This window comes from Phalacrocorax aristotelis, chromosome 3, assembly GCF_949628215.1.
Source record: "Phalacrocorax aristotelis chromosome 3, bGulAri2.1, whole genome shotgun sequence".
Lineage (NCBI taxonomy): Eukaryota > Metazoa > Chordata > Aves > Suliformes > Phalacrocoracidae > Phalacrocorax > Phalacrocorax aristotelis.
In genome coordinates, this window is record NC_134278.1 from 85,551,016 (window position 1) to 85,575,331 (window position 24,316).

The following is a 24,316-nucleotide window of genomic DNA, read 5'->3' on the forward strand; positions in this document are numbered from 1 at the left end:
CAAGCTGGAAGATTGATGCTGTCTTCATAGATTATATTAAAAACAAATAGCTCTGCTTCAGCTTGTGAAGTCTGATCCTCATGTATTAACTGCATAGGCTGGGGTGGGGAGAGCTGTTTTGTTTTCTGGTTGGTTTGCTTTATGCCTGTATAATCTCCACGGGTTTTACCTGCCTGCAAACCTAAGCATATTGTGGAATAGCTTGAGCAGAATAATGTGTAGTTTATGCAATGTAGGGATACACTGATTTTATTGACAATGAACAACAATAAAATTATTACTTCCCTGTTCATCTGCTGACCATGAAACAGACTGGCATGTTATTAATGCTGCTGTGCTAGTAAAATCTTACCCAATCGTGTTTCGCAATAATAATGCGTCAAAGTAAAGCAATTTTTGCCAATGACACTCTGTAAACAATTACAAAAGTGTTGATATTTTATAAACCAATTCACAACCATCTTCAGTGTCCTCTCTAAAGAGCCACCTATGATGGGCTTGTAAAAATTATAAAAGCTAATGATTGCATTAAAGGTTACCTATTTACATGACGTGTCTGTTGCGGTGATAGAGTTGGTAATGAAGCACCATGAAAGTGTTAAGTCAGCAAGTTCTGAAAAAAGCTGACAAGAAAAACATTTCCCATTCATTGAGCTGAGAATTTTTAAAATTGGTGTTTAATAATGGAAGACTAAAGGAATGGAGTTAAGCATTTAATTAGTGAAATGCATCTAGAAGTTTTATGGGGGAGTTTTGTACAGAAAGACTCAAGCAAGAATTATGCCTGTTCTTCAAAACTCCTCCCTGTTGTTAAATAATAAATTATTAATTTAAGTCATTAGGCTTTGGCTTTTAAGCAGCTGCACCTTGTAATGCAAGTTAATTCAGCCTTAGCAGAAAGAGGGAAATCTTTCATGATTCTTTCTTTTATTTATCTTTTACACTTGCTTTTTAAGTTGGTTTTATAGTCATTCCTTTATTTGCTTGTTGGCTGCTGGGAGTTGTGGATATGTAATGTATTGTGCTGCCTGTGATCTTGGTGTCTAAAACTTTAGAATTATCTTGATTGAGATTGTATTCACTAGTATATTCCTTCCCCCTTGCTCAGCTTGCCTTTTTAAAAAACAAATAACAAGAGGAAAAATTCAAGAGAAGCTGCATCTTTCTCTGAAGTTGCCAACAGCCAAGTGCCAAAATTTTCAAAAAGAAACCTTCCTTGGAGAGTTTCAACCTGAAGGAAACTGCTGCAGTCACGGTCTGAAATTATGGTCTTTCCTAATGGCAGTACTTGCACAACTTTAGCTCTGCAAGCAGAAGCAAATTTTCAGATATCTATGTAATTTCTTTTTTTTTTCTAGGTCTTAATGGTTCTCAATTTATAGTAGCTAAAATGCATCTAAAAAAATTAAACAAAAAGCCAAAATAAAATCAAACAAACCCACCAACCAAACAAAAAACCCACAAAAATGCCCACCTCTTTCCTGAACTCCCCAGTCAAGCCATTCTGCTTGTTTTGATCACTTGCTGTCATGCTGCTCAGCAGTGGATATAAGGACTCAACACCTACTTGATGGTTCAGTTACCTGAAAAGCTGTAGGGAGGGTTTGCTGGAGTCACTGTCTGGCAGCTGTGACATTCAACAGAAATTATCCAATATGTCTATCTTGTTCCCACAACTGGGGAAAATTACTGTGATTGAAATGGAAAGAAGAGTCGTTAACCTTTTATTTACTTCTCAGTAGGGTGGTTTTCTGTAGCACTTGGGAAGTTTACCTGTTGTGGGTTTCAGTTTCCATCACAGCCAGTTCTGTGTTTCTGGGCACTGGGATTGTCTGACAGGCTTTTATTTGCTGAATATCAATATTTTATGGCTAATGTAAAGAGAAAGGTTTGGAAACACTCAAAACATGCCTCAGGACATAAGCCACCTTTTAAGTAGTAGAGACGAGGACTTGACAGATGATATCTGGATAAAAAAAGATAGCATACATTTTAACATTTGACCATTTTTCACTTGTGCTTTGCTATAGGTTAGACGGAAATAATCCAATACAGCTTGGACAAAGAATAATGGTGTGAATTCTGTAGGAATTGCAAGTAACTTAAAACATTCTGGGGTGTAACAACAGCAGATGTGGCTTGGAAACCTGTCCCATATGGGACAGAAACACAACCTAACTAGTGGGGCCAGCGGTACCAGGATTGAAAGCAATTGGCTTAATACATTTTTGTGGCAACACTGAAAAAAAAAAAAAAAAATAGTGCCACTAATTGCTGCTGCTGTCTGTTGTAGCAGGATGATAAGGAAGGGGGGAAAAAATATGTACTTGCCACCATAACTCATTCTAGTGTGTTCACGTGTGCTATAGAAGAATAACATTTGAAAATTAAATATGCTTCCTTCTAGTTAAGGGAAGGGGGGGTGCTAAAAAAAAAACACAACACCTTTTAGTTAGTAGATCTCTTCTCAAGTTTTTTTTTTTGCTTTTTATTTCATTTTCCTTGTAGCACTTCAAAGACTTTGCAGCATCTGATTTTGATGAGTCCAGAGTCGTCATACCTAAGATATTCACTGAGTTCACTTTCTCTTTTTGTTCATTAAATTTAGTCAAATAGAATATTTTGCTTATTGCGTGGTGTCTCCATCTGGTCTTATGTGAGAAGAAAAGATTATTCTTTGAATAACTAAGACATAGTTCACAACTTTTCTCCTCTTGAAATGGTTGCTGAAAAAAGACTGAAAGTATTAGACAAAAAAACACAACCTGTGTATCATTATCAAAGTTCTGAGGTTTTATGCAGTGAACTTTCTGAGTGAGAAGACCTTCAAGAGGTGAGAACAACTACGGGTTTCATACAGTTGTACAATGTTTACAGTTGTACAGCCCTAAAGATTTAGAGTATCTAAGAAAACATTTCATCTCTCCTACATGTGGATCGCACTACACATGTAAAAGCATTCAGTGTGTTTTCCTCATTTTTTTCCTTCAGTCCCAATACAAAATTTAGCCTTTACCGTTCTTGATTTTTATTTAATTATTGAAGATATTTACTTAATTTTCAAATATATATATCTTATTACATGGTTTCCAGTTATAATAATTTTCTTACAATATTATTCCTTCCTTTGTCTCTAGGTACAATACAGAATGGATTGACTTTCAATAAATAAATAAACCACCTCAGGATCTCTATTTTAAAAATATTTTCTTTTTTATTTCTTGCAGATGTGATCCATACTGTTGGGCCAATCACAAGAGGCCATCTCACTGACACTCATAAAGAAAACTTGGCAAACTGCTATAAATCCTCTCTGAAACTAGCAAAAGAAAACAATATCAGATCAATTGTAAGTAGTCCATGAGAACACATTTTTTTTCTAATTCGGTTCTTTGTTTTCTTGCTGTAGAATAATTACAAATATGATGGTCAGCTTCCAGAAGGATTTCTGGCTCTATGTTATGTGAAAAGGCAAGAAAAGGCTATTGCATTTGACCAAAATAGTTGCTAGAGGAAGGGATATGGTTATTTTAGGAGATAAGGAAAATTGGCTTTGTAGCAGGTGTAAAAACAATAAGAACCAATAAGAAGGGGAGGAAGCTGTTCCCATGGCTTGCTTTTACACAGTGTGACTTATTACAGAAGACTTAAGCCACTGGTCAAGTGGATAACTGCATGCAATATTGCCTCCTAAATAGCTGAGAAGTGATCAATTTGTTGCTTATGCTGTCCATTAATGTTTCTGCCTAAAAGTAAAGGTATTGGTCAAGTGGCGATGTTTATAGCACCCCCTCACCAAAATACATTATAAAATAGCCTGCTATATGATCTTTCATTGAATGATAAAGGTTCTTTGATTGTTTGAAATACACATTACAATTTTGTACCTCAAAAGGCCAGATTTTTGAAGTCCACAGAGCAAAGGAGCTCTTCCCTCTCTAGCTCTGGAGCTTTGATTCTGTGGCTCAAACTGTAGCAGCTGAAGTCTTCAGATATCCCTAGGTTAGTTCCCTAAATGCTTAATCAAAAGGTAGTTATCAAGACTTCACACCTTTTGGGTCATTTCAGCTGATTGTGTGATAGCATGTATGTTTGCAACTTAGAACACACACTTAATGTAAAAAAAAAAGTTAATTGAACCAGTGGTGTTACATCAGGGTGAAATACACAGTAAGGGAAAGCTATTAACATCAAAAAATCACGATTGGACAATAAAGGTTTTTGAGGAAAGGGGCAGGGCAGGTGTAGGGCTTTCAGCTCAAGTTAGATATACCCTTCAGAGCCAAAGCTGATGAATATTGCTTATTTCTATATTTTTGGAGTAAACTCTGCTCTTCACACTTTCTCTGCTGACGAAGTCCTGTCTTTACTCAAAACAATGTCCAGTGAGCTCTCTCTTTGCCACCACCCAGCCATGAAAGAGAGGTGGTACCCTATTTAGTTGTTACTTCATTTTTTTTCTTTTGATGCTATATACGTAAATTAAAACTGAAAGCAACTTCAGGGTGGGGGTTTTCAAATGTGTTTTAATATTCATGTTTTGAAGTCCTCTCTGGATTTGTTATCCAATTGTTTTGAACTCCTCTCTGGGATTGTTTAAACAAGGATGTTCCTCTGTCATGCTCTGATTTTCGTTGGAGGCAGTAAGATCTCTGTGCTGTTGCTCTTATGTTCTTCCTTGTTCCTGCCTTCAGGCTCTGGGCGATTAAATGCTTCTTTTGGAGCATTCAGTTTAGTGAGAATAAAGTTGCTAACATAGTGGGGAGAGGAAATAAATGGAATTAAAAATAAATACTGAAATAATAAATGAAAAACTGTAGTGGGTATTGGTCAATGCTGGTAATGCTTCCATCTGTTGCAATTTTTTCATTTTAGGATATTCTAGGTGGTAGCTTGGTATTTAATATGGAATAATAAAAGTGGCCATTCTCATGGGTTTCATGAAAACTAGCTTGACACTTTAATATGAAAAGATGACCTTGGGAGAAACCATCCATGGATTAAATCCTTGCTGATTAAGAGCTGTTGACTGTGCACCTGTTGGAGATAAAAAAAACCTCAACACCCAGACTTGCAGAACACAGCTGCACAAGCTGAACAGGAGCCAAGAGCCATTCATTCATACCAGCATTAAGAAGCTTAGCAAGCAATATGGGTTTTAAAGTCCACATGACAGATTGTGGATTGTTCTGAAAAGCTCTAAGTCCAGTGATTTCAGTGATGGTTTGGGAACTGAAGGCTACTTGAGTGCCTGCCCTAATGAACAAATCAAGCCTGGAGCAAAGTAAAATGTATAATTCATTTAATTAAGAAGCTGTATATTACTGTGAGTCTGAAGAAGAGGATATGAATTGCAAGCGGATTTCACAGGATCCAGTACAGTATACATAGAGGGAAAGGAAAGAAAATTAATAAAAATATCTCCAGACTTCTGAGGCTTGCAGGCACCCAGCAGAGAGAAGTACTCAAATTGGCACCATCTGAGTGTGGACTGGATTATGGCAACAGATATATTAACAATATATCTGTTAATATAAGATAAACAAAAATTGGAGAGAAAAAAGGTTACCTGTGTAAAATAAGTAAGAGAAAATCAGCTGCACTGATTGATGGTATATTTGGGTGGCCTCTTTAACAAGAAGACAAAATGAACATGGGAAAAAGGAAAATGAGGAACTTTAAGATAAGTACCGAGTAAAGGCAGGAAAGGCAGTGCACTTATGACATATAAATAAATAGGTATTGATGATAGCAAGTCATAGTATACTAAAAAGATTAACTAAACCAGAAAGCATTGGAGCACTAGCCATAGTAGAAAGTGAGAAGGAAGCAAAAAGGCATGAAAGGCTTGCAACAACATGAATGTGTTACTTATCTTCCAAACAGAAAGGATAGCAAGTCTAGAAACTAATGCAAAAAGAGGGGGAAAAAACCCCACCACAGTTCCAGTTGTTTTGGATGTGAATTGTGTCAGAGGAATTAGAATTGCCGGAGGCAATATGAATGAAGAGTAATGATGAATGGCAGTGTATCAAGTGGGACAGAAGTGTGCTGGGTGACTCAGGGTGCACCGCTAAACACAGTTTAATTTAACATCTTTATGAATGGTTTTTGAAGAGTACAAAACCAGCTCATTAATTACATTTACAAATGATGCTACATTAGGCAGCGTTGCAAACACTAGAAAAGGACAGAGATATATGATGACAATTGATTACAGAGACTGCAACTATCCAGCATCTGCTGCAGCACCAGAAGGGAGTTTTTGCCTCCACTTCAGTGGAGAGATAGTCAGAACCAGAGCTGACAGCTACAGTGTAACTCTGTATGGGAAAAGTTGAAGTAGCATATGGTAGGGAAAAATAACCCAGTTTGCAAATAGTCAAAGGGAGAAGCGTGCTGGAAAACCAACATAATGAGGAAATGGTCTTGAATACTAAGACTCAAATTAGATATACTTAGAGCACTCACTTGTTTTGTTTCAGTATTACATACTGTTGAGCTGGCTATAGAGGAATGATGGATGCCATAGAGGCTGTAGTTTCTGTTCAAAATGGACTGGGGAGAACAGGAATAAGATTTGAAATAGATCAAAACTCACCTATACGTATGTATAAGTGGAAGAGGAAGGGAAGTGATGATCTTGAAATACTGAGTAAATTGTGATATGCAGCTTTATGGAGGGGGGTAGAGAAGAATGTCATTGTGTGTGACAAAATCACAGTTAAATGGTGTAGCTGATATTAATTTGGGTTGTGTTCGCATCCAAGGTGTCCAGGCATGGGTGAGAGCAACTCTGTGCTAACTCTTGGGGGAGCACTGAAACCTCATCTGAAAAGGTTATAATCCCAGTATATATAAAAAAAAGATGTGATGGGTAAAACCAGAAATGAGATGAGGGAATATAATGAAATGTCAGTCAGTGTGATTGCCAAGGTTCATAATTCACTAGCAGCCCAGCCATGGGCAGCGAGGATTTGCATAGCCATTAAGGCAGAAGGAAGAGCCTCAGAACAAATTTGATCATCCACAGGATTGTTCAGAGAAATCAAACTGCCCCTCGCATTTATCTCCCATGCCAATTTTCTCAAACTTTTTATGTTCAATATGAGGTTTTGAATGCTGTACCAGCTATTTTCGTACAGGAGTTTGTCCTTCTCAGGTCATCTACTCCATCTACCTCTTATGTTACCAAAGTAAAGTTTATGTTTGTGTTTACATTTGTTATCTGGCATTCCCAAAAAGATGTATTGCTTTTTCCTTTGCTTTTGTTTATGTAGCTGTGCCCACTGTAGGACACTTGAGCTGCCCTGTGATTATTTGTGTGGTCACTGGTGCTGGGTGAATCTTTTGTGTTGGATGAGTGCATTCTTTATTCAGTCTTCTGGTTAAGAGGATGGTTGAGACATAATTTTTGTTTATCTCCACTTAGGTTGGTACAGATCAATGGGAGAAAAAAAAATTTAAGGTAATATGAGTTTATTTTAGGAGTAAATAGTTGGCATTTAAGCAAATTAAGTTTCTTAAATTGTCAGAATAATTTCCTAATAATGTAAAAAAACTGTATTTTGATGTTGGTCTATTTAATACATTAGTAGTGATTGCTATCCTGCATCAGTTAAACCTTCACTGCCTGAAACACTGGGAATACATTATAGGCACCAATTCTTCACTGAAAGAAGAAACAGTGAAAATATTCTAATAGATGCTTTTGCTGTTTTCCTGTATTGGTTTTCTAAATCAGAGTCTTACAGGCCAATTAATTGTTAGGTTATCAGGCAGCCTGGGGGAGTTGTAATCACTCTTTTCAGGGATTACATTGGTCCCCTGTTTACACATTGTTTTGAAGTTATTTACTCTGTGTGCTCTGGCTATTTTGGAGGACCTCCTGTCCTGCTTTTCTTTGCATACACTGCTTTGAAGCCATCTGATACCCTGGAACCTGCCACATGCTTTATTCAGACTTCGTTTGTGGCTGAAAAAATATCAATCAGTTGATGTCAGTCAAAGCCAGGATTGCAGTTGGACACTTTCTGAACTACACAGAAAATAAAAAAAGATGTTGTGAATTATTGTGGCTGGGATCCAAGTCAAAAGGACTGTAGTGTGTTTGCAGAGAAGGAAGTTGGTGCTGATCCCCCACCCAGAAGGCAGGGCAGGCCTCCTCTGTGATGGTTACAGAAATGGAGAAATTTTATTCAGGGCTATAGCTCTGCTGTTGGTCAGGACTGCATTTGCCATTGCAGTCTTCAGGACTTTGTGCTGGCAGGGGGTGAATTGTAAAGTTTTAACAAGAAGCATTTCTTTAGACTCTGTTCTCTGACCTCCATGTCTAGGGAGAATTATAGCTAGTGTGTGGGAGCTGGAGGAAATCCTCAAAGAATGTGGCTTTGTGAGTTGCAGAAGGAGGCCTGCTCATCACCAACAAATATAGTAGCAGGGTTAAATACAAAGTACAGAAATTTTTCTAGCTGGTCTCTGGAGTCAGGTAGGGAAGAGTTCATGCTATCCTAGAGCGTTACTAGATTGGTTTGCTGTTGTATTAAAAAAACACACACCAAAAATATCAGTCTGTCTGGCTGCCTGGTTGGTTGTGCCATGAATGCAAAAGGTAGTCCTGCTCCAGGGAAAGCCTCTTAGCTGGACTCTGCTTCTCAACACAACCGCTCTGCTCCTTCTGTCTAAATGATGTAAAGACAAAAGGCCATCTAGAAATACCTCAGAAATAAGAGGACCTATTTAAGGGTTGACTTGTTCATCTTCAGGTCAAGCGGAAAAGCCATCATTTGGTGGTGGGATGGCTAGTGACCTTTAATGATGGGATATTTCTGGGAGAGTAGGTTGTCTCTTTTGGCTCCGGATAAAGTAGGTCCCTCCTGTACATGCCACTTATGCTGCACTTTGGTTAGGGTTATTACAAAAGTATGCAAAATAATACTGGGACATGTGTTTTGAAATCCTCATTGCACGACCATTTCTGGGATCTTAAATCAGTGTACATAATGCATATACCTAACTGTGGCTATGCAGGACTTTTAAAGTATTATTTGAGGCTTTGTTAGATAAATAGTCCTTTCATAGAAATATTAAGTTAATCTACAGGGAGTTTTGACTCATATGCCTTATGTAGGTGTTTTTTGCAAACAAGGGTTTAACCCTTAAAGTTACTTAAGTTTATTTGTTGTCTAGGTATTGGCGAAGTTAATACTACTAATAATATAACTCTTGTACATAAACACAACCTAATAATTATTCAAAGCAGCATGTAAAAATACAGCAAGAACGGTACCTGCTACTTATCCATTTATAGCACTTAAGAAATAACCAAATCGTCTTTTTTAATTTATTCAAAAATTTGTCTTCACCTTTAATTGTGGATTTTAAAAATAGACTTTCCAGCTGTGCACTAATACCCTTGGTGTTTGTATTCACCTTTAAAAGGAAGTTGTACTTCTGAGAGGCTGCACTGTTTCTTTAAACTTCATTTGAGTGGAGACGTATTTAGCCACTATGATGCCTGAATCTTCAATTGTAACTGATGGACTTAAATTTTTAATATCAATACCGAACCCAGAGTGTTCTCAGCTCCTCCTGTTCTAAATTATAAAATTCATCAAAGACGACTTTTGCTTGAATTGTAGAAAGGCGCTTAGAATGGTGTATTGTAATGTATTAGTCTAAGAGATTGTTTAACACTTCTTGCCTTTACCTGCCTTGTTCTCTCATGATGCAGAGTTATGTTTTAGGGACAAGTCAAGTGATTTTATTTTTAAGGAAACTTATTTCCTGCTGAGAATGTTGTTGCTGTAGCAATGAATTATAAGCCTGACATTCCTAAAGGTTGCCTTTATTCTATTATCCAGTTTTCTGATACAGATTCATATCCATCAATCAGAGGAGTTGCTTTGGAAGGTAATTTCTGTAGCCTATAAATCCACTTAATTTGTTTCTTTCAAATACATGTTTAACTTGTAAGCCAGGATATGACTGATCTTACATCTTCAAACTGTTTATTCTTCAGCTTAGCCTTCCTCTTTTTTTCCCAGTTAATTTTTTTCATTTCTTAGATATTTTCCAGATAATATCTTTAAAAATTGAGCTACTGCATCAAGATTTCAAATTTGCTTAAGTACCACGTCGGCTTTTTACATCTGCCTCAGACAAGGACTTTATGATCTTTCCTTATGGTTAGAGAAATTGCTATAGCTGGCCATGCTTTTCATAATCCAAGGTCAACCTGCTGCTGTGTCTTTCATGTACTCCCAACCATTTATTTCAAAATTATTTTGGCAGATTGAATCACAATCCTGTTTCTTCAATAAGGATTTCATTAAATGAGAAGTATGCAGCAAGATGAAGTGTAAATTGTTAGGCCTAAACAGAGGTACTAATTCAACTGAGAAAGGTTGAGGAATGATTGTAGCCCTAGGCAGGGGTTCCTCAGATAATAAGCTGGAGTTTGTAGTGGATCTTGCTTTGAAAGTGAGTTAACAATATCACTCTGTCATGGGGAAAACCAAGAAAGGAGCAGCTGAAGAGTTACAATTAAAAAGGAAAGCTCTGTGAAGTTACCTATGGCTCTACTTCAGCAGTGCAAACCCAGTGTGGGGTACTGAAGAGAGTTTTTCAGCCAGGGATGATTAGGGAGTTAGAAATGGCACCAAGAATAGAGAGACAGAATAGAAGGGTTTTTTAAGTCTAGAGAATAGAAGAGTAAAGGTGAGGAGAGGAAGCGGCGGGGGAAGGTATAAAAGGCTACCAAAGAGTCAAAATTAATAAATTGACTGCCTGGGGATAGGACAAGAAGTAGCAATCTGAATTTATAGAATGGAGTTTTAGATTAGAGATTACGAGGAATTTCCTAGCAGGTAGGTAAAGCACTGTGGAAATTGTTTAGGAAAGTTATAGCTCCATCAGTGGCTGTATGTGGGCTGTCACTTGCATTAGTTTGAAACCTGAGTTCTTAATGCATTAAGGGCTGCCAAAAGCCCAAAGGTTGAGCTCCAGCAGCAAGGCTGTTGCAACCTTATGGAAATCAGCACGTAGCTTAGTTGCTGTGTGAGCTGGCTGTACAGTGCAAAGGCATGCAAATTGTTTTATGTTGCAAACAGAATTCTTTTTAAAAATGGATATAATGCTGTTGCATTTTATTGTTTTGTTTTGGTCATGGAGTTGCACAATTTTGGGGTGCTGTTTCGGTTGGGTTTTTTTTTCCATTGTTTTTTCTCCTTGCAAATTTGTTTTACTGCCTTGCCAGTGTGCCACTGGGAATGGTTTTCCTGTTGAGATAAATGCCTTTGATTTCTGTTTCTCCTGCTATCTGGCTACCCTTCTTTCTCACCGCAGAGGGTTTTGTACAGACACTGAAAAGATAACCAGCTTAGGGTGTGCATACAGCTCATGCAATAACATTCTGAGGCTTGTGTACACTTCTGTGATTTTCTTAATAATCCACTTAAATTTTGTTTCTGCCACTGTGAGGTTATATATTCAGTATATATTTCCTAAGAGGAAGTGAATTTTTTTTATTTGATGCTTGAAGAGTATTACAGTGTTTGTTTTCTGTGGCCAAGAGTGGCAGGAGCAGCTCAGAGGGACACATTGATCAGTCGTGAAGGTTTCATAGCGACATACCACATAGAAATTATTTGTGGTAACAGTGATGATGGTGTGGCCTAATGTGATTCTCCTTTTTTAAGTATCTGATACAATGACTCTTGAATAGTGATATCTCTGATCTCTCTCTCTCTCTCTCTTTTTTTTTTTTTAATTCTTCTCTTCCCGCCCCGGCATTCAGAATTGGTCTGAGTTGTGCTGGTTTTGGCTGAGAAGGGGTTAAATCTCCTCACTGTGGGGGGTCGGCTACCTTTCCAGCTTCCCGTGCTCTGCCGCATGGCGGGGGGTGCAGGGAGGGGCAGAGCCATGGTGGGGACGGCTGACCCCGACTGGCCAATGGCAGGTTCATTCCATACCATGTGACACCATGACCAGTATATGGAGGCGGGGCAGCTGCAGCTCAGGAGCGCGGGGCTTCGGGTCGGCGGGCGGCGAGCGCGGTTTGTTTTGGCGGTTCGTTCCCCCTCTCCCCCTCCCTTCCCCCCTCCCCCGGGGCTTTGCGCCTCTCGTTGTTCTCCTTTACATTGCATTTCTATTGTTGTTTCTTTTAATTTTAATTATTAAACTGTTCTTATCCCAACCCACGAGCGTTACCCTTCTGATTCTCTCCCCCATCTACCGGTGGGGGAGTGAGTGAGCGACTGTGTGGGGCTGAGCTGCCGGCTAAACCACGACATGAATACAGGTGGGGACAGGTACAGCCCCGAACTGAGCAAGTGCTTGAACTTCTACCAACAGACAGGTCTCAGCATGCTGGGGCTTGGATACTGCACCAGGTAGCATTAACAGAGGACAAAGGCCACTATAGCCCTTCCACCCACCTGATCCATCTTCTGCCTGACCACAAGCAACTGTCTAGATAGCATAAAGAAATAACAGCGGTGCTTTAATAAACAGATTGCATTACTATGGGGGGGGTCTCACTTCTGTGTTTTATTGTTTTGTGATGTTACTGTTGTAGCTGTTCTGCAACATGGCAACATGGTGATTTTGCAATGGGACGAGGGAGAAAGGTTAGTTATTTTTGTTGGATTTAATGAAACACTGACTATACACTTTGGGGGGGGTGGGGGGGGGGGGTGAGGCCGGGATGGGAACACCACCCCAGAATGGTGGAATTAAAAAACGAAGTGGCTTGTTCAGGAATAAATTCTGCAAGTTTCTGTATGTGATGAGTTTAACCAATCACCCTGTGGGAATCCTGTGCTTAAAAGGATGAAACTTCTTAGAAACACTGTCTGTAGGCTTAATGATCGGGGAACTGTCTTATTAGGGAAGGACAAACTAAAAAACTGTTAGTGGACGAAGACCTATATGAGACAGCTCGTAAAAACTAGGGATTACAGGAAAGTCTACACCATAAAGTGCAGGGGAAGAGAATGATTTATGTTTCTGTACAGAGGAATTGGGGGGGGATCATCATTTTGATTGGGAAAAACGAAAAGAAAAACTAATGCTTGTTTGCGTGCAAATCTCAGCTGGGCGGAGACAGGTGTAGAAGATGCTTGTCATTATTTGAATAGCAGATTCTTGTAATGAAAATTCATAGTATAAGTTGATGGCATATGACAAAGCCCATAAAGCTGGTGGGCTGTGGCCATCTGGCTGTGTGCAAAGTCGTCATTGTCCTCCTACTTCCTGCCATTGGCCTCTTCCCCATCATCTTGTTTGCAGTTTGTAGACTCTCTGAGAGGGCTTGTATTTGCTCTGTAATGACTGCCTGTGTGTGCTGTGAAGGTGCAGTCTCCGTTAAGACTCATGGGATTCACAGCAATAGTAGTAATGGAAAATAATAGTTGCAACAGGTTCAGGGTTTTTTTAACATGGGCTGCAGTGACTGACTTTATCACCAGAAGTGGAGTCAAATTCTGCCAGATTTTGAAATCGCCTATTCATGGCTTTTCATGCTTGGAGTGACTTGTCACTACCAGATTTTTTCTCCCCTCTCAATTTAATGGTGAGGAAAAGAATGCATGATGCTGTGTTTTAGTACTGCATGGTGCTCACAAGATCCCTGTCACTTGGCATTTTCCATATGGTAATTTTGAGACACTTCTGTACATCCCATTTGTTTTTTTTAAACATGGCCTTAATTTATCTATGCAAAGAATGAATTATAGTGTGAAATTTGTATCTGCTTTTTTACTTGAAATGAGTCAATTGTTCAAACAGATTATTTTCAACCTTGTTTTTTGTATTTACATAATTAATATAAAGCAAAGAAATTAAAAACAAATTATTCTGCTATCAGATGGGCATCACAATACTTAGGTTAAAAAAGTATTTCATTACAGTATAATATCTATTTAGGATCAGAGTAAATATATTAGAAAGCAGCTCTGAAAAGTAAATAGAAGAGTCATGCTTTCATAAGCCTTGTTTGCAGGTCACTAAATATGTTTTCTCTGAATTGCTACTAGTCACTTGGAGCAATGCAAATTATAAAGAATTTTTATATATTATGTCACAGCTGCATATAAAGAAATAGGAATGATCAGTAGTGAGCTACAATATCTATAGCCTTACCTGAGAGGGTTTTTAAATTTTGTACCAGTATGATGATGTTGCATTATCTTTTAAGGCCTGTACAGAGTTAAACCAGTATAAATTGAATAGTCTAATTAAAGTAATATGACTGGTACTTCAGTATTTTATTCTGATGAAATATAAATTTTTTTACTCTGTAAAACTGTTCTCACCAAATATAAACTACATGCAGTCTGTATTCAAGTAAACAGTTTAGCAGCCTTATTTTTTCGAAGCTGACTTGCTTATCAACTTCTAGTGATCTCTGCCAATTAGTATTTAGAGATTTGTTCATAGCACAGATGAAAGCAAATATAACATACGGAGTTAGTAGTTTTTGTGCAGAAAACTATGATAGGAAAGATGTGTATTGTGGCATGATTTCCCATGGCTTGCCCTAGAAGGACATTATTGCAAGGGGCAGAGAGAACTTTTTAAATTAGGATAATTACAGGAAAATTAATTCTTTTTTTTCTCTCGTTATGCCTTTCCTTCCTAAAAGATGACTAAGTTAAAGCTGTAAACCAAGAACACACATTTCTGTAGACTGCAGCTAGGTTGAGCATTTACTTTACTAGTGGCCTTATTGAAAAATATTTATTCTATTCACATTGGCATACAGAATATGTTACACTGAAAACCTTTTTCTAAGGAAGTAAATCAGTGTATTGCTGGTTTTTATGGGTTGTCATACCTTTCTGAATGTAATCTGACATATACTGGCTGGATTAAATCTTTATGAATAAAATCTCGACCTGTCTGTCTTCCACACGACCATGCACTTCCAGAAGAGGAGCAGATGTGGCACAATGGGTTTTGTTCATACCAAATGGCATAGTTTGGACAGAAACCTTGGATAATGATCTCAACTGAGGAAACTTAGGTGGTGTTGGGGCAGAATTATCCATGAAAATGTCCTCTTTGAACAGCTGATCCTGATTCTGCACTTCCATAAACACAGTGTGGTTCTTCCCCTGCCTGTGTTAAAAAAAGGAAAACTTCAAGTGTGTCAGCACCTATATGAAAGGTGAGAGAGAACAAGCCCAGCAACAGGTTGTTATATTTATTATGGGTTGGTATTCCCTATTGTGGAATGCATCCCTCCCTGAGTCAAGCATAGACTCAGGCTTTGTGCAGGAAATTTTGTTAGCATAGTAGTGATGGGATTAACCCTCCTGTTTTCCTAAGCAGATGATGCTGTTTCAACATGACTTCTCTGTGCTCTATTTTTGCCTACCCTGGCTCCATCTCTGGCACCCTTGTAAATGCACTTGTTTGTGTTTTGGCACATTGGAATCAAAATGTTGTCCCCCCCATCCCTGAAGCTGAACATCTGATTGTTTGCGTGATACAGAAGGCCCTGTACCTGCCTGCCTCCTGCAAAAGGAGAAAATGTTGCCATTAATGATTCTGGGTGACCAGAATGTTTTTTATATTGATCTTAAATCTCTATCTCCTATTCAGTTCTCATTTATGTCCTTTCGAAGCTTGTGTGAGCATCTTTTCCAACTGGATCATTGCAGATCGGAACTTTGTTTTTTCATAGCAAAATACACAATAGTGTAAAGTGTTTCTTCATACATCCGCTACATGCAGGCATTCTCATTTGACCTTTTCTTATCTATTATTCCATTCAATACACCACATCTTAAGTTTGGTGACAAGCACAAGCTCAGGACAAATAGAAGTCATCAAACTGTCATTTTTAATTTCTTTCTGCCAAGTTAATGTCTCCTTTGAATTCTCATTCCCTTGTTTTTGTAGCATGGTGCCATATTTCCTTTCTTTAACAGAGAAACATGGTGTTTCAAACATCATATTACTGCAATCTTGAGTTTGGTGGTTGTTGTCTGTAGCTTTGTTCCCTTTAAGTTCTTACTGACTTCCCTCCTTTGATCCCTCAAAGTGTGTTTCATAATGTTAAATTCTATAGGACATGTATTTATCCACTTCCCTAATCTCTCTCCATCTCCCATTTTATCCTGTATTCTCATGTATCTTCATTATTTCACCGCTTCTGAATAATCTGCAAAATTAGTTTTCGACTATCAGAGCTGCTGAGTTTCATTATATAGAAGAAAAGTTGTATCCAGACCTAAGTCAGCAGATATGGAAAGATTCTTATTTATCTCATGAACATGTGTTTTCTCCATGGCCCTGGCACAGAAATGAGGAGTGTAGTGTATAAGCTGAATTTTTGATGCAGTGTTAATACCTGAATGTTCGTAATAGACCAGTTCAGAAAATACAGCCCCCTGTTTTCTTAGGAAAGCAAACCTATAGCACCATATCTAGGTATATTCAAAATTAAATATTAACATTTTGCTAAAAGCTGGGACTCATTAAAAAATGGTTTCATTAGATTGCCAATCATGTGGGTGTCCAAGAAGCGTATTACTAAAAAACTGCAGGGTAGTGACTCTGTCTGACATTGGTTCATTCAAATAAGCTGCTGTCTGAGAGGATGTATTTCCATCATATTTCATTTCAGGACTTCACCCCCAGAAGCTAATGATGTTAATAAGCCTAATTCTATAGGTCTGATGGTGGTGGTGACTACAGCTTGTTGTCAGGCGTTAGAAACAACCCACTTGATAAATTTAAGGGTGCTGAGCCAAATCACCTATTGCACTGTTGACTTTAAATAAAATTGCTGGTGATCAGTGTTTTTAAAAGCAGGAACTGCTGGTGTTCTTCATCATGGTTTATTGTGCATCATTTCAGTGGGATGTCTATTTCCTTCATTTATAGTTGGGAGGGGAGTATTTTGGCTCTTTCCCATATATTTGGCCTAAGCTGGATTCATTTTTAGAAGGTCTAGTCTGGTGTCGTCAACATCATCTAAAGGATTTCTGTAGGTACCAGAGACAACTGAAATAATTTAGCTTATTCTGGCTAAATACTCACAAATCTTAACCAAGAGGAGCTCTGTTGTAGCTGCACCACCTGTAGTCCCTGAACTGGGTGGCTTGGATGCGTTAGTACAATTTATCATACCTTTCCTTTCCAGTGCAGATGTACTTTAAGTAAATGAAACCATTTTTCTTTATTATCTCCTTGTTAAGAAAACCAGCCCTTGCGTTTTCCCCAAGTGTAGGGCTTCTCTGAATAAATATGCAAAGTGTCATTTTGTGAAATGATATTCTACCAAACCCCCTTGTACTTAGTCCTGCCAGAGGAGGGAGAGCTCCGATGGTTTATAAAACAAATGTGTGCACCTTGCAAGCCTTTATGAGGTAGTTTGGGGAGAATAATGGAATGCTACACAAGTGTCAGGGAGACTTTGGTTAAATGGCAGACTCCAGAAAAGGCTTTGGGGTATAAAATACAAAACTAAATTCTCACAAGTACCTAAATAACAGCCTGGACTTAATAAGAGCATTTTCAGCCAAATAAAATGTTAGATAGTTTGGGCTGAATTGTGAAAGATACTGTTAGTTAAAGTCGACAATTCCCCTGTAATTTGGACTTGTGATTAGTACCTATTTCAGCAGTTAAGTCCTGAAGGGAGAATAGCAAATAGGCAGGAATACTCAGGCGTGAATGCAACATAAGCATAGGTCAGGAAGAGCTTGAAAAATCCTATCCAAGGCAAACTTCCAAACTGTATGAATGCTTGTGGAGAGGGCTAATTAGAAGCAGATGCTTAGTTCTTCAGAGTTATGCTGGGACTGCGGGCAGGCATTGGGAAGGTTGAAGTCAAAGACTTCTTAAAAGCATGCAAGCATAGATATAGAGATAGATATAAAAAATAAAATACATCAACCATATAATCATTCCATTTCTTGTTGAGTTGTGAACATACAGGTGATGATGTTTAATTAAACTGCTTCTGGAATCACAGAATCACAGAATGGTAGGGGTTGGAAAGGACCTCTGGAGATCATCTCGTCCAACCCCTCTGCTTGAGCAGGCACACCCAGAGCAGGGGGAATGGGAACATGTCCAGGCAGGTTTTTAATATCTCCAGGGAAGGAGACTCCACAGCCTCTCTGGGCAGCCTGTTCCACTGCTCTGCCACCCTCACAGGAAAGAATTTTTTTCTCATATTGAGGTGGAACTTCCTGTGTTCCAACTTGAGCCCATTGCCACTTGTCCTGTCACTGGGCATCACTGAAGAGAATCTAGTCCCAACAACCTGACACCCACCCTTTAGATATTTATATGCATTGATGAGATCCCCCCCTCAGTCTTCTCCAGGCTGAACAAACCCAGGTGTCTCAGCCTTTCCTCATAAGGGAGATGCTCCAGTCCCCTGATCATCTTGGTAGCTCTCCGCTAAAGAGTTACTGCGTGCTTCCTACTTGTCCATATATTTTTCACCTTGGTGTGTGCTGAGACTGTGACAGTGTTAAGGTCAACAGTGCAGTTTTCACTGAGATGTTTGCATGTCTCATCTTAGTGTTTTCTGGCCTGCAAAAGAGGTTGAACTTCATGAGACAAATGGCAACTGAGCAAGATTAAGTGCTCCACCAAAAATTAGTATGCAACAGTGGTACTATTAGTAGCCCTAATGTCTCTCCAGCAGTAGGGAGAACTGGTTTATATTGACAAAAAACGTTAACTGTTATGAATGTGTGTCCAGACCTTTGACTTAAAATATCGTCTTGAAACCTTCTGTACCTTTGGACTGCAAGTTCTATATTTATTTTATTTTATCCTTTCTTTGGATGGCTCAGGAGTTCTTCTTGTAAATCTTGTGGGTTCTGTGAACGTCAAGGAAAGCACTGTCCTGAAAGACATAGAATTAGAGTCAATGACCTAAGTTCATGTTAAATGATAGCTAACTTAGAATGAGAATGATTTTTTTTATCTGTAAAATTTTGGAAGGCGTGAAATCTGTAGGTGAAGTGTATGTGTCCAATGGACCGCTTTCCTGTTTTTTCCCCAGGTTTTTCTAGTGTGTTTCTAATGTGTTTATTAAGGTCTTCCAAAATACGTTGTTCTGACATTTTATACTGAAAAATAAATAAATCAAACCCCTTTAAATACAGCAGGCTCTCTTAATGGTGAAGAGTAGGCTTGCAGCTATTCCACTGTCCTCTTCTGAGGTATTGTCAGGAGAAATAAAACCTTTCAAGAGTTCTTGAACACAATGGCATTGAGCAATTGCTGGGTACATATTAGGAAATGGTTGGGTTTTTTTAAAAAAAAAAAAAAAGAAATCATTTGAATTTCAATTGGACTGATTATAAGTGTGCATTTTCCCAGCCATTGTGGGTGAAAAATTTGGACTTGGCCAAAGCTATTGGAGTCAAGCTCCCACGTTGTGTATCTGAAGTAAATCTTGTAAACTCTCAGCACCCAAAATTACTTCAGTTGGCATAATGACTGCAGTCAATACGCAATAATCAAATCTCAGACTGGGGAAGGGAAGGCTCTGGAAATGGTCTGGTACATTGCACATCACTGTGTTGACGTCACAAAAACAGCATCGGTGGAAATGATCAAAGTAAGGAAATATTCTGCAGCAGAAGTGTCAAAAATTTAAGTTTCTGCAAAAAGATTTACATAATGTGCTGTATCTTTTCATTTCTACTGTGGCATGAATCATCGTATACTTGGAGTTTCACTGCAGAAGTGCTCAGCTGTGGTTGCAAGGCATTTAAATATGTTTATTGCAGCTGATGGTCCCTGGCTTCCAAATAGGTCAGTGTAACAAAAATTATTAAAAGCTTATGGAACATAATAATTTAAAAGACAAAAATGCTGGTATACTTTGAAAGCCAATAGGCAACTTTTGCCATAAGGAATACTGATGGACAAAGCCATAGTGGTGGAAGAGTTGCAAATAATTGGACATGTAGCGAGGGCTAACGGCAGGAGTTAAGCCTGCCTGGTTCAGTGTGATGCTCCATCTGCAGAGAAATGTGTCACATGGGTAGATTTCAGATGCATAAACTGCAGCAGGTCATACAGTGTGCACAGAGAACCAAGGCTGATCTTATGTTTGATTTACTTCACTTGCCTTGGTTTTAACAGGTTTTTTCCTACCAAAGTAACATGAAAGCGTGTTGACAGTCTACTGTGAGCTGCATGGAGGAAGTGCTGTGTCCTGTTTAATTGACTGAGGGAGGGCAAAAGCCTTGACACCCCATGAACTTGGAGACATTCCTGTAGTCATGTCCAGCATGGAAAAAGACATACTTAAGGGGTTAGGAAATTAGATTGAGAGGGGCTCTGATTGTGGGGTGACTGACAGAAACAGAAAGAGTGAAGGACAATGTGATTAAAAAAAATAATTAGGTTATCAGATTAGATGATCTGTCTACAGAATGTTGTTTGATTCACAGTACCTTGGAACTGGAAGGAGGTAGAATAGATGGCGGTGGGTTTTTTTAAATTATTTTTATTTTTAAAATTAATTCTGTGTCAAAGTAAAACACAAGCTTTGGGAGAAGCCTTTGGAAGTGACCTGGAGGTTGCAGCCTCTCTGAAAAAGGCTAGGATGAGAGGTTAGTGAAGAAAGAAGAAAAATGGAGGATCTTTGAAAGGGAAGGGGGAAAAGACAAAGTTTTACCAAGTAAATATTTTCATGGTTCTACTTGGAGGTTTATTTTTAACTTGGAAAAGCAGATAGGCAGGTGTGGGCAGGAGGAATAAATGGTTCCATCCAAAGCCTTAGTGACTGTATAGAGCCCACATATGTGCATCAATATTTACACAGAAAGTGATGTTTACTTCTCTTTATGTGATGTAGCTGTCATGAAGCAGGTATCTATGAAGCCTCATTACTCACTTTCCACCTGTAATTTAACTGGTGTGGGCTGGAGGAGTGTCGAAGTCCTCTGACGTGTAAAAATAGTAGGGACTGTCAATGGAAATCATAACCTGACTCATTAATGCAGCCTTTGTAGCAATGGGAAGAAAACTGTAACTTTTCCCTGGTACCTTCGGAGCTGGTAATTAGCCAGTGACACCGACAGTGTTGCACTAGTAATTTTATAGTAGCTACGGATGAGCTGTTCTTAGGTGACTTGTTGCTCCATTATAGAAACTTGCACTTCAGTCCATGCAGAGTTTTGAGATGAAGCAGTTGGGAGAAAAATCCTAGTCTTTTGTGAAGCAGATGTATAGGAAAAGCTTGAGCTAATGGGATGGCATATCCCAAGGATCAATGACTGCACATGCTGCTGAGCGGTGGGGCTCTTTCTTTTAGAACGGTTCACCTCTTGGTGCTGCTCATACAAGCCTCAGCACAACGTCATGGTGGTGTGCATCGCCATCCTCTGCGCTCGCACGCTGCGAGTGCCAAGGGGCTCTCGGTGTGCAGGCTGGCACACGAAGCTCATTTCTTAGCCTGGTCTTGAGGCTGCTGGAGTGCTGGCTGCTACTTCAGGGGAAAAATGTTTTCTACTTCTTTGTTCCCCTGCCCCCTCTTTTCTTATAATCAGCACAGGAGGTTGAATGAGAGATTACAAATACATTAGAAGTGTGTTATTTTAAGACACTTTAAGGCATCTTACGCACCTTCCCAACAGATGCAGATTTCCACATTGCTGTTATTTTTGTCATTATATAGACAATGTTGAAAATAAGGATAGTTTTGAAAAGTCTGTGTCTTATTACCAAAGTTCATAATGTGAGCACAATAGCTTAGCCTAAAGTGCTTTTAATTAGGGCTATTTTTTTAACATTGTTACCCAGCTAAACTGAACAAATAGAGAAAGGCTTAATTGACTTACCTTGCTCAATTTATCAAAATGCTTTTGATAACATTTGACATCATTTTATTACACATGATGGACAAGGGAAAGTGGTGGAATGTTTTGTTCTTCCTGGTGTGTTATTTTTAGTAAGCGTCTAGGGTAAATTTAGATAAACTACAGAGCTAAGTCTGAGCAAGAAAGAACTAAAGATCCAGTGAATTACTCCTATTTGCATTGAAAAATTAACCATAATTAGCATTCAAGTTTTAATGATATAGTATTTGTGAAGCTGATAAGGCCTCTGGGAGTGTGGTTGCAAAAAACTTCTATTGTTTACTATATGCAAATCTAGCCACTTAGCTTTAATTAGAGGTTGAAACCTGGAGCAATTATCAGCAGTTGTTTTAGTATTAATGAGCTTGACAGAGCTGTCTATCATGGTGTTTTATATGACTGAGAATTATAATATTGAATCCCAGTCTGATCACTGTTCAAAGAACTTGCAGCCTTCATCAAGCAAACCCATTTCATTCAGTATGCCATATGTTGCATTAGTTGCAGTCGTAGGAAAGACTGAAGCCCTTATAAATTTGTATAGCTTTCTCCATGATGGTTTGAGAATATATAAGAGAATTTCTTTTAAGGCATAGGTTGCCAATAATTTTTTTTAAAAATAAATGTTTCTAAAAGCAGTTATAGGGTTGCAATATAAAATTTAGATGCTTGGCATCCAAATAATATGGTTTACGATAACTGGTGACTAATTAATTTCCCCACAGAATTAGCTGATGTCTCCTCTTATGTGATGGTGTTGGATACCTCCTTTCACATTCTGCTTTTAGCAGGGAACAACAAGAGAGATGTAAGGGAAAGAGAGAAAAAGCTTATAGTGCCTATTGCCTTAAATAGTTTTTATTTCACTCTCAATAGAAGCACTAACCATTAGTGACTTCTGTTGCTGCTCTTTAGGTTTTTTTCTCTTTAAAAAAAAGCAGCTTTTGTGTCAAAGTAGTAAAAAGTTTCCACAGAAGATCTATATAGAAGAAAAAAAAATAGAAAATGTCACTTGAGTTTAGTACTTTTCGTAAACACTGTTGAAAGTTTTCTGGTTTTGGACTATTCCGTTGCAAAACAATTCTTCTTTCCACAAGCCCTCAAGCAATTAGAATAGATACTTTATAAAAGTATAGTTAAAAATTTTACATATAAGTGATGCTTTATATTTGTAATTTTTTTATTGTAGTTCGACAGACAGCAAAAATATAATTGTGAACTTTCTTGTGCTCTGGCGGGTGAGGCTGAAATGGAACCACCAATGATGTTTTTGGCATCTGTTGGTATTCCTTAGGATGTAAAAAGCTTTACTGTATTGAACGACAATGCAAAGCCATCTAAAGTGGTGTATGAAATGCCATTTTAGTCACATGTGTATTGAAAAACTAGAGGTTGTAGTTTTTTTTCAATAGAGATGAGAGACTGGAAGCATTTACAGAATGTCATTTTATGAGGTGCTGTCGTGGTTCAGCCGGCAGCTCAGCCCCACACAGTCGCTCGCTCACTCCCCCACCGGTAGATGGGGGAGAGAATCAGAAGGGTAACGCTCGTGGGTTGGGATAAGAACAGTTTAAAAATTAAAAGAAACAACAACAGAAATGCAATGTAAAGGAGAACAACGAGAGGCGCAAAGCCCCGGGGTAGGGGGGAAGGGAGGGGAGAGGGGGAACGAACCACTGAAACAAACCGCACGTGACCCTGCCACTCCCCCTTAATATACAGGTCATGGTGTCACATGGTATGGAATGAACCTGCCATTGGCCAGTCGGGGTCAGCCGTCCCCACCATGGCCCTGCCCCTCCCAGCCCCCCCCCCCGCCACGCGGCAGAGCGTGGGAAGCTGGAAAGGTAGCCGACCCCCACAGTGAGGAGAATTAACCCCTTCTCAGCCAAAACCAGCACAGGTGCTATTGAGCTGCCCCAAGTTTGAAAGTGCAAGGCAGGGCGAACTCTGGGAATGCCTTGTGGCAGGGGAGGAAATATCTTCTGGGGAGTCCTGCCCTGCCATCAGGACATGCATTTAGTTTCTTGCATGGGTGGGGACTGCTGCCCTTGCTGCAGGGTGGGTTTTTCCTTCTGCTGTGGGTTTCAGTTGCCTCCTGTCCATGTGCCCCTCCAGACCAGCAGAAGACAAAGCCTGGTTACACACTTAGGATTAGAAGGCTCAAGAAAGTCTTGTTTTCAAGGGGCAAGGACAACTATAGAAAGTTTTAAAAGGCTAAATAACAATCCATGTTCTAGATCAGTATTTTTGGCAGCTAATTACTGCAGGCAGAATAACACAGAGAATCCTCAGTTGTCTGTAAGTCAAAGTAAGCTGGCTAGAGCTAGATGGAGCAGAATTATGAATCGGATACGGAGGGGCTATTACCATTTTTTTTTCCTCCAGGAAGACACATCTTTAAGCCATGTGCTTTTTAGTGAAACCATGCTTTTAAATTTATTTTCTAGGTGAATGGAGTTGAGGGTAGG

The 24,316-nt window shown here is 39.0% G+C and overlaps 1 protein-coding gene across 17 annotated transcripts in view; it reads left to right on the plus strand.

The window, feature by feature from the left end:
* Window positions 1-24,316, plus strand: part of MACROD2 (mono-ADP ribosylhydrolase 2) — a 911,164-nt gene that overhangs the window by 521,247 nt on the left and 365,601 nt on the right. For all 17 annotated transcript variants that reach the window (XM_075088273.1, XM_075088274.1, XM_075088281.1 and 14 more), the window contains one exon: window positions 3,228-3,349. In XM_075088273.1, coding sequence (XP_074944374.1) covers window positions 3,228-3,349 — 122 coding nt within the window. The remainder of the gene's footprint in view (window positions 1-3,227; window positions 3,350-24,316) is intronic.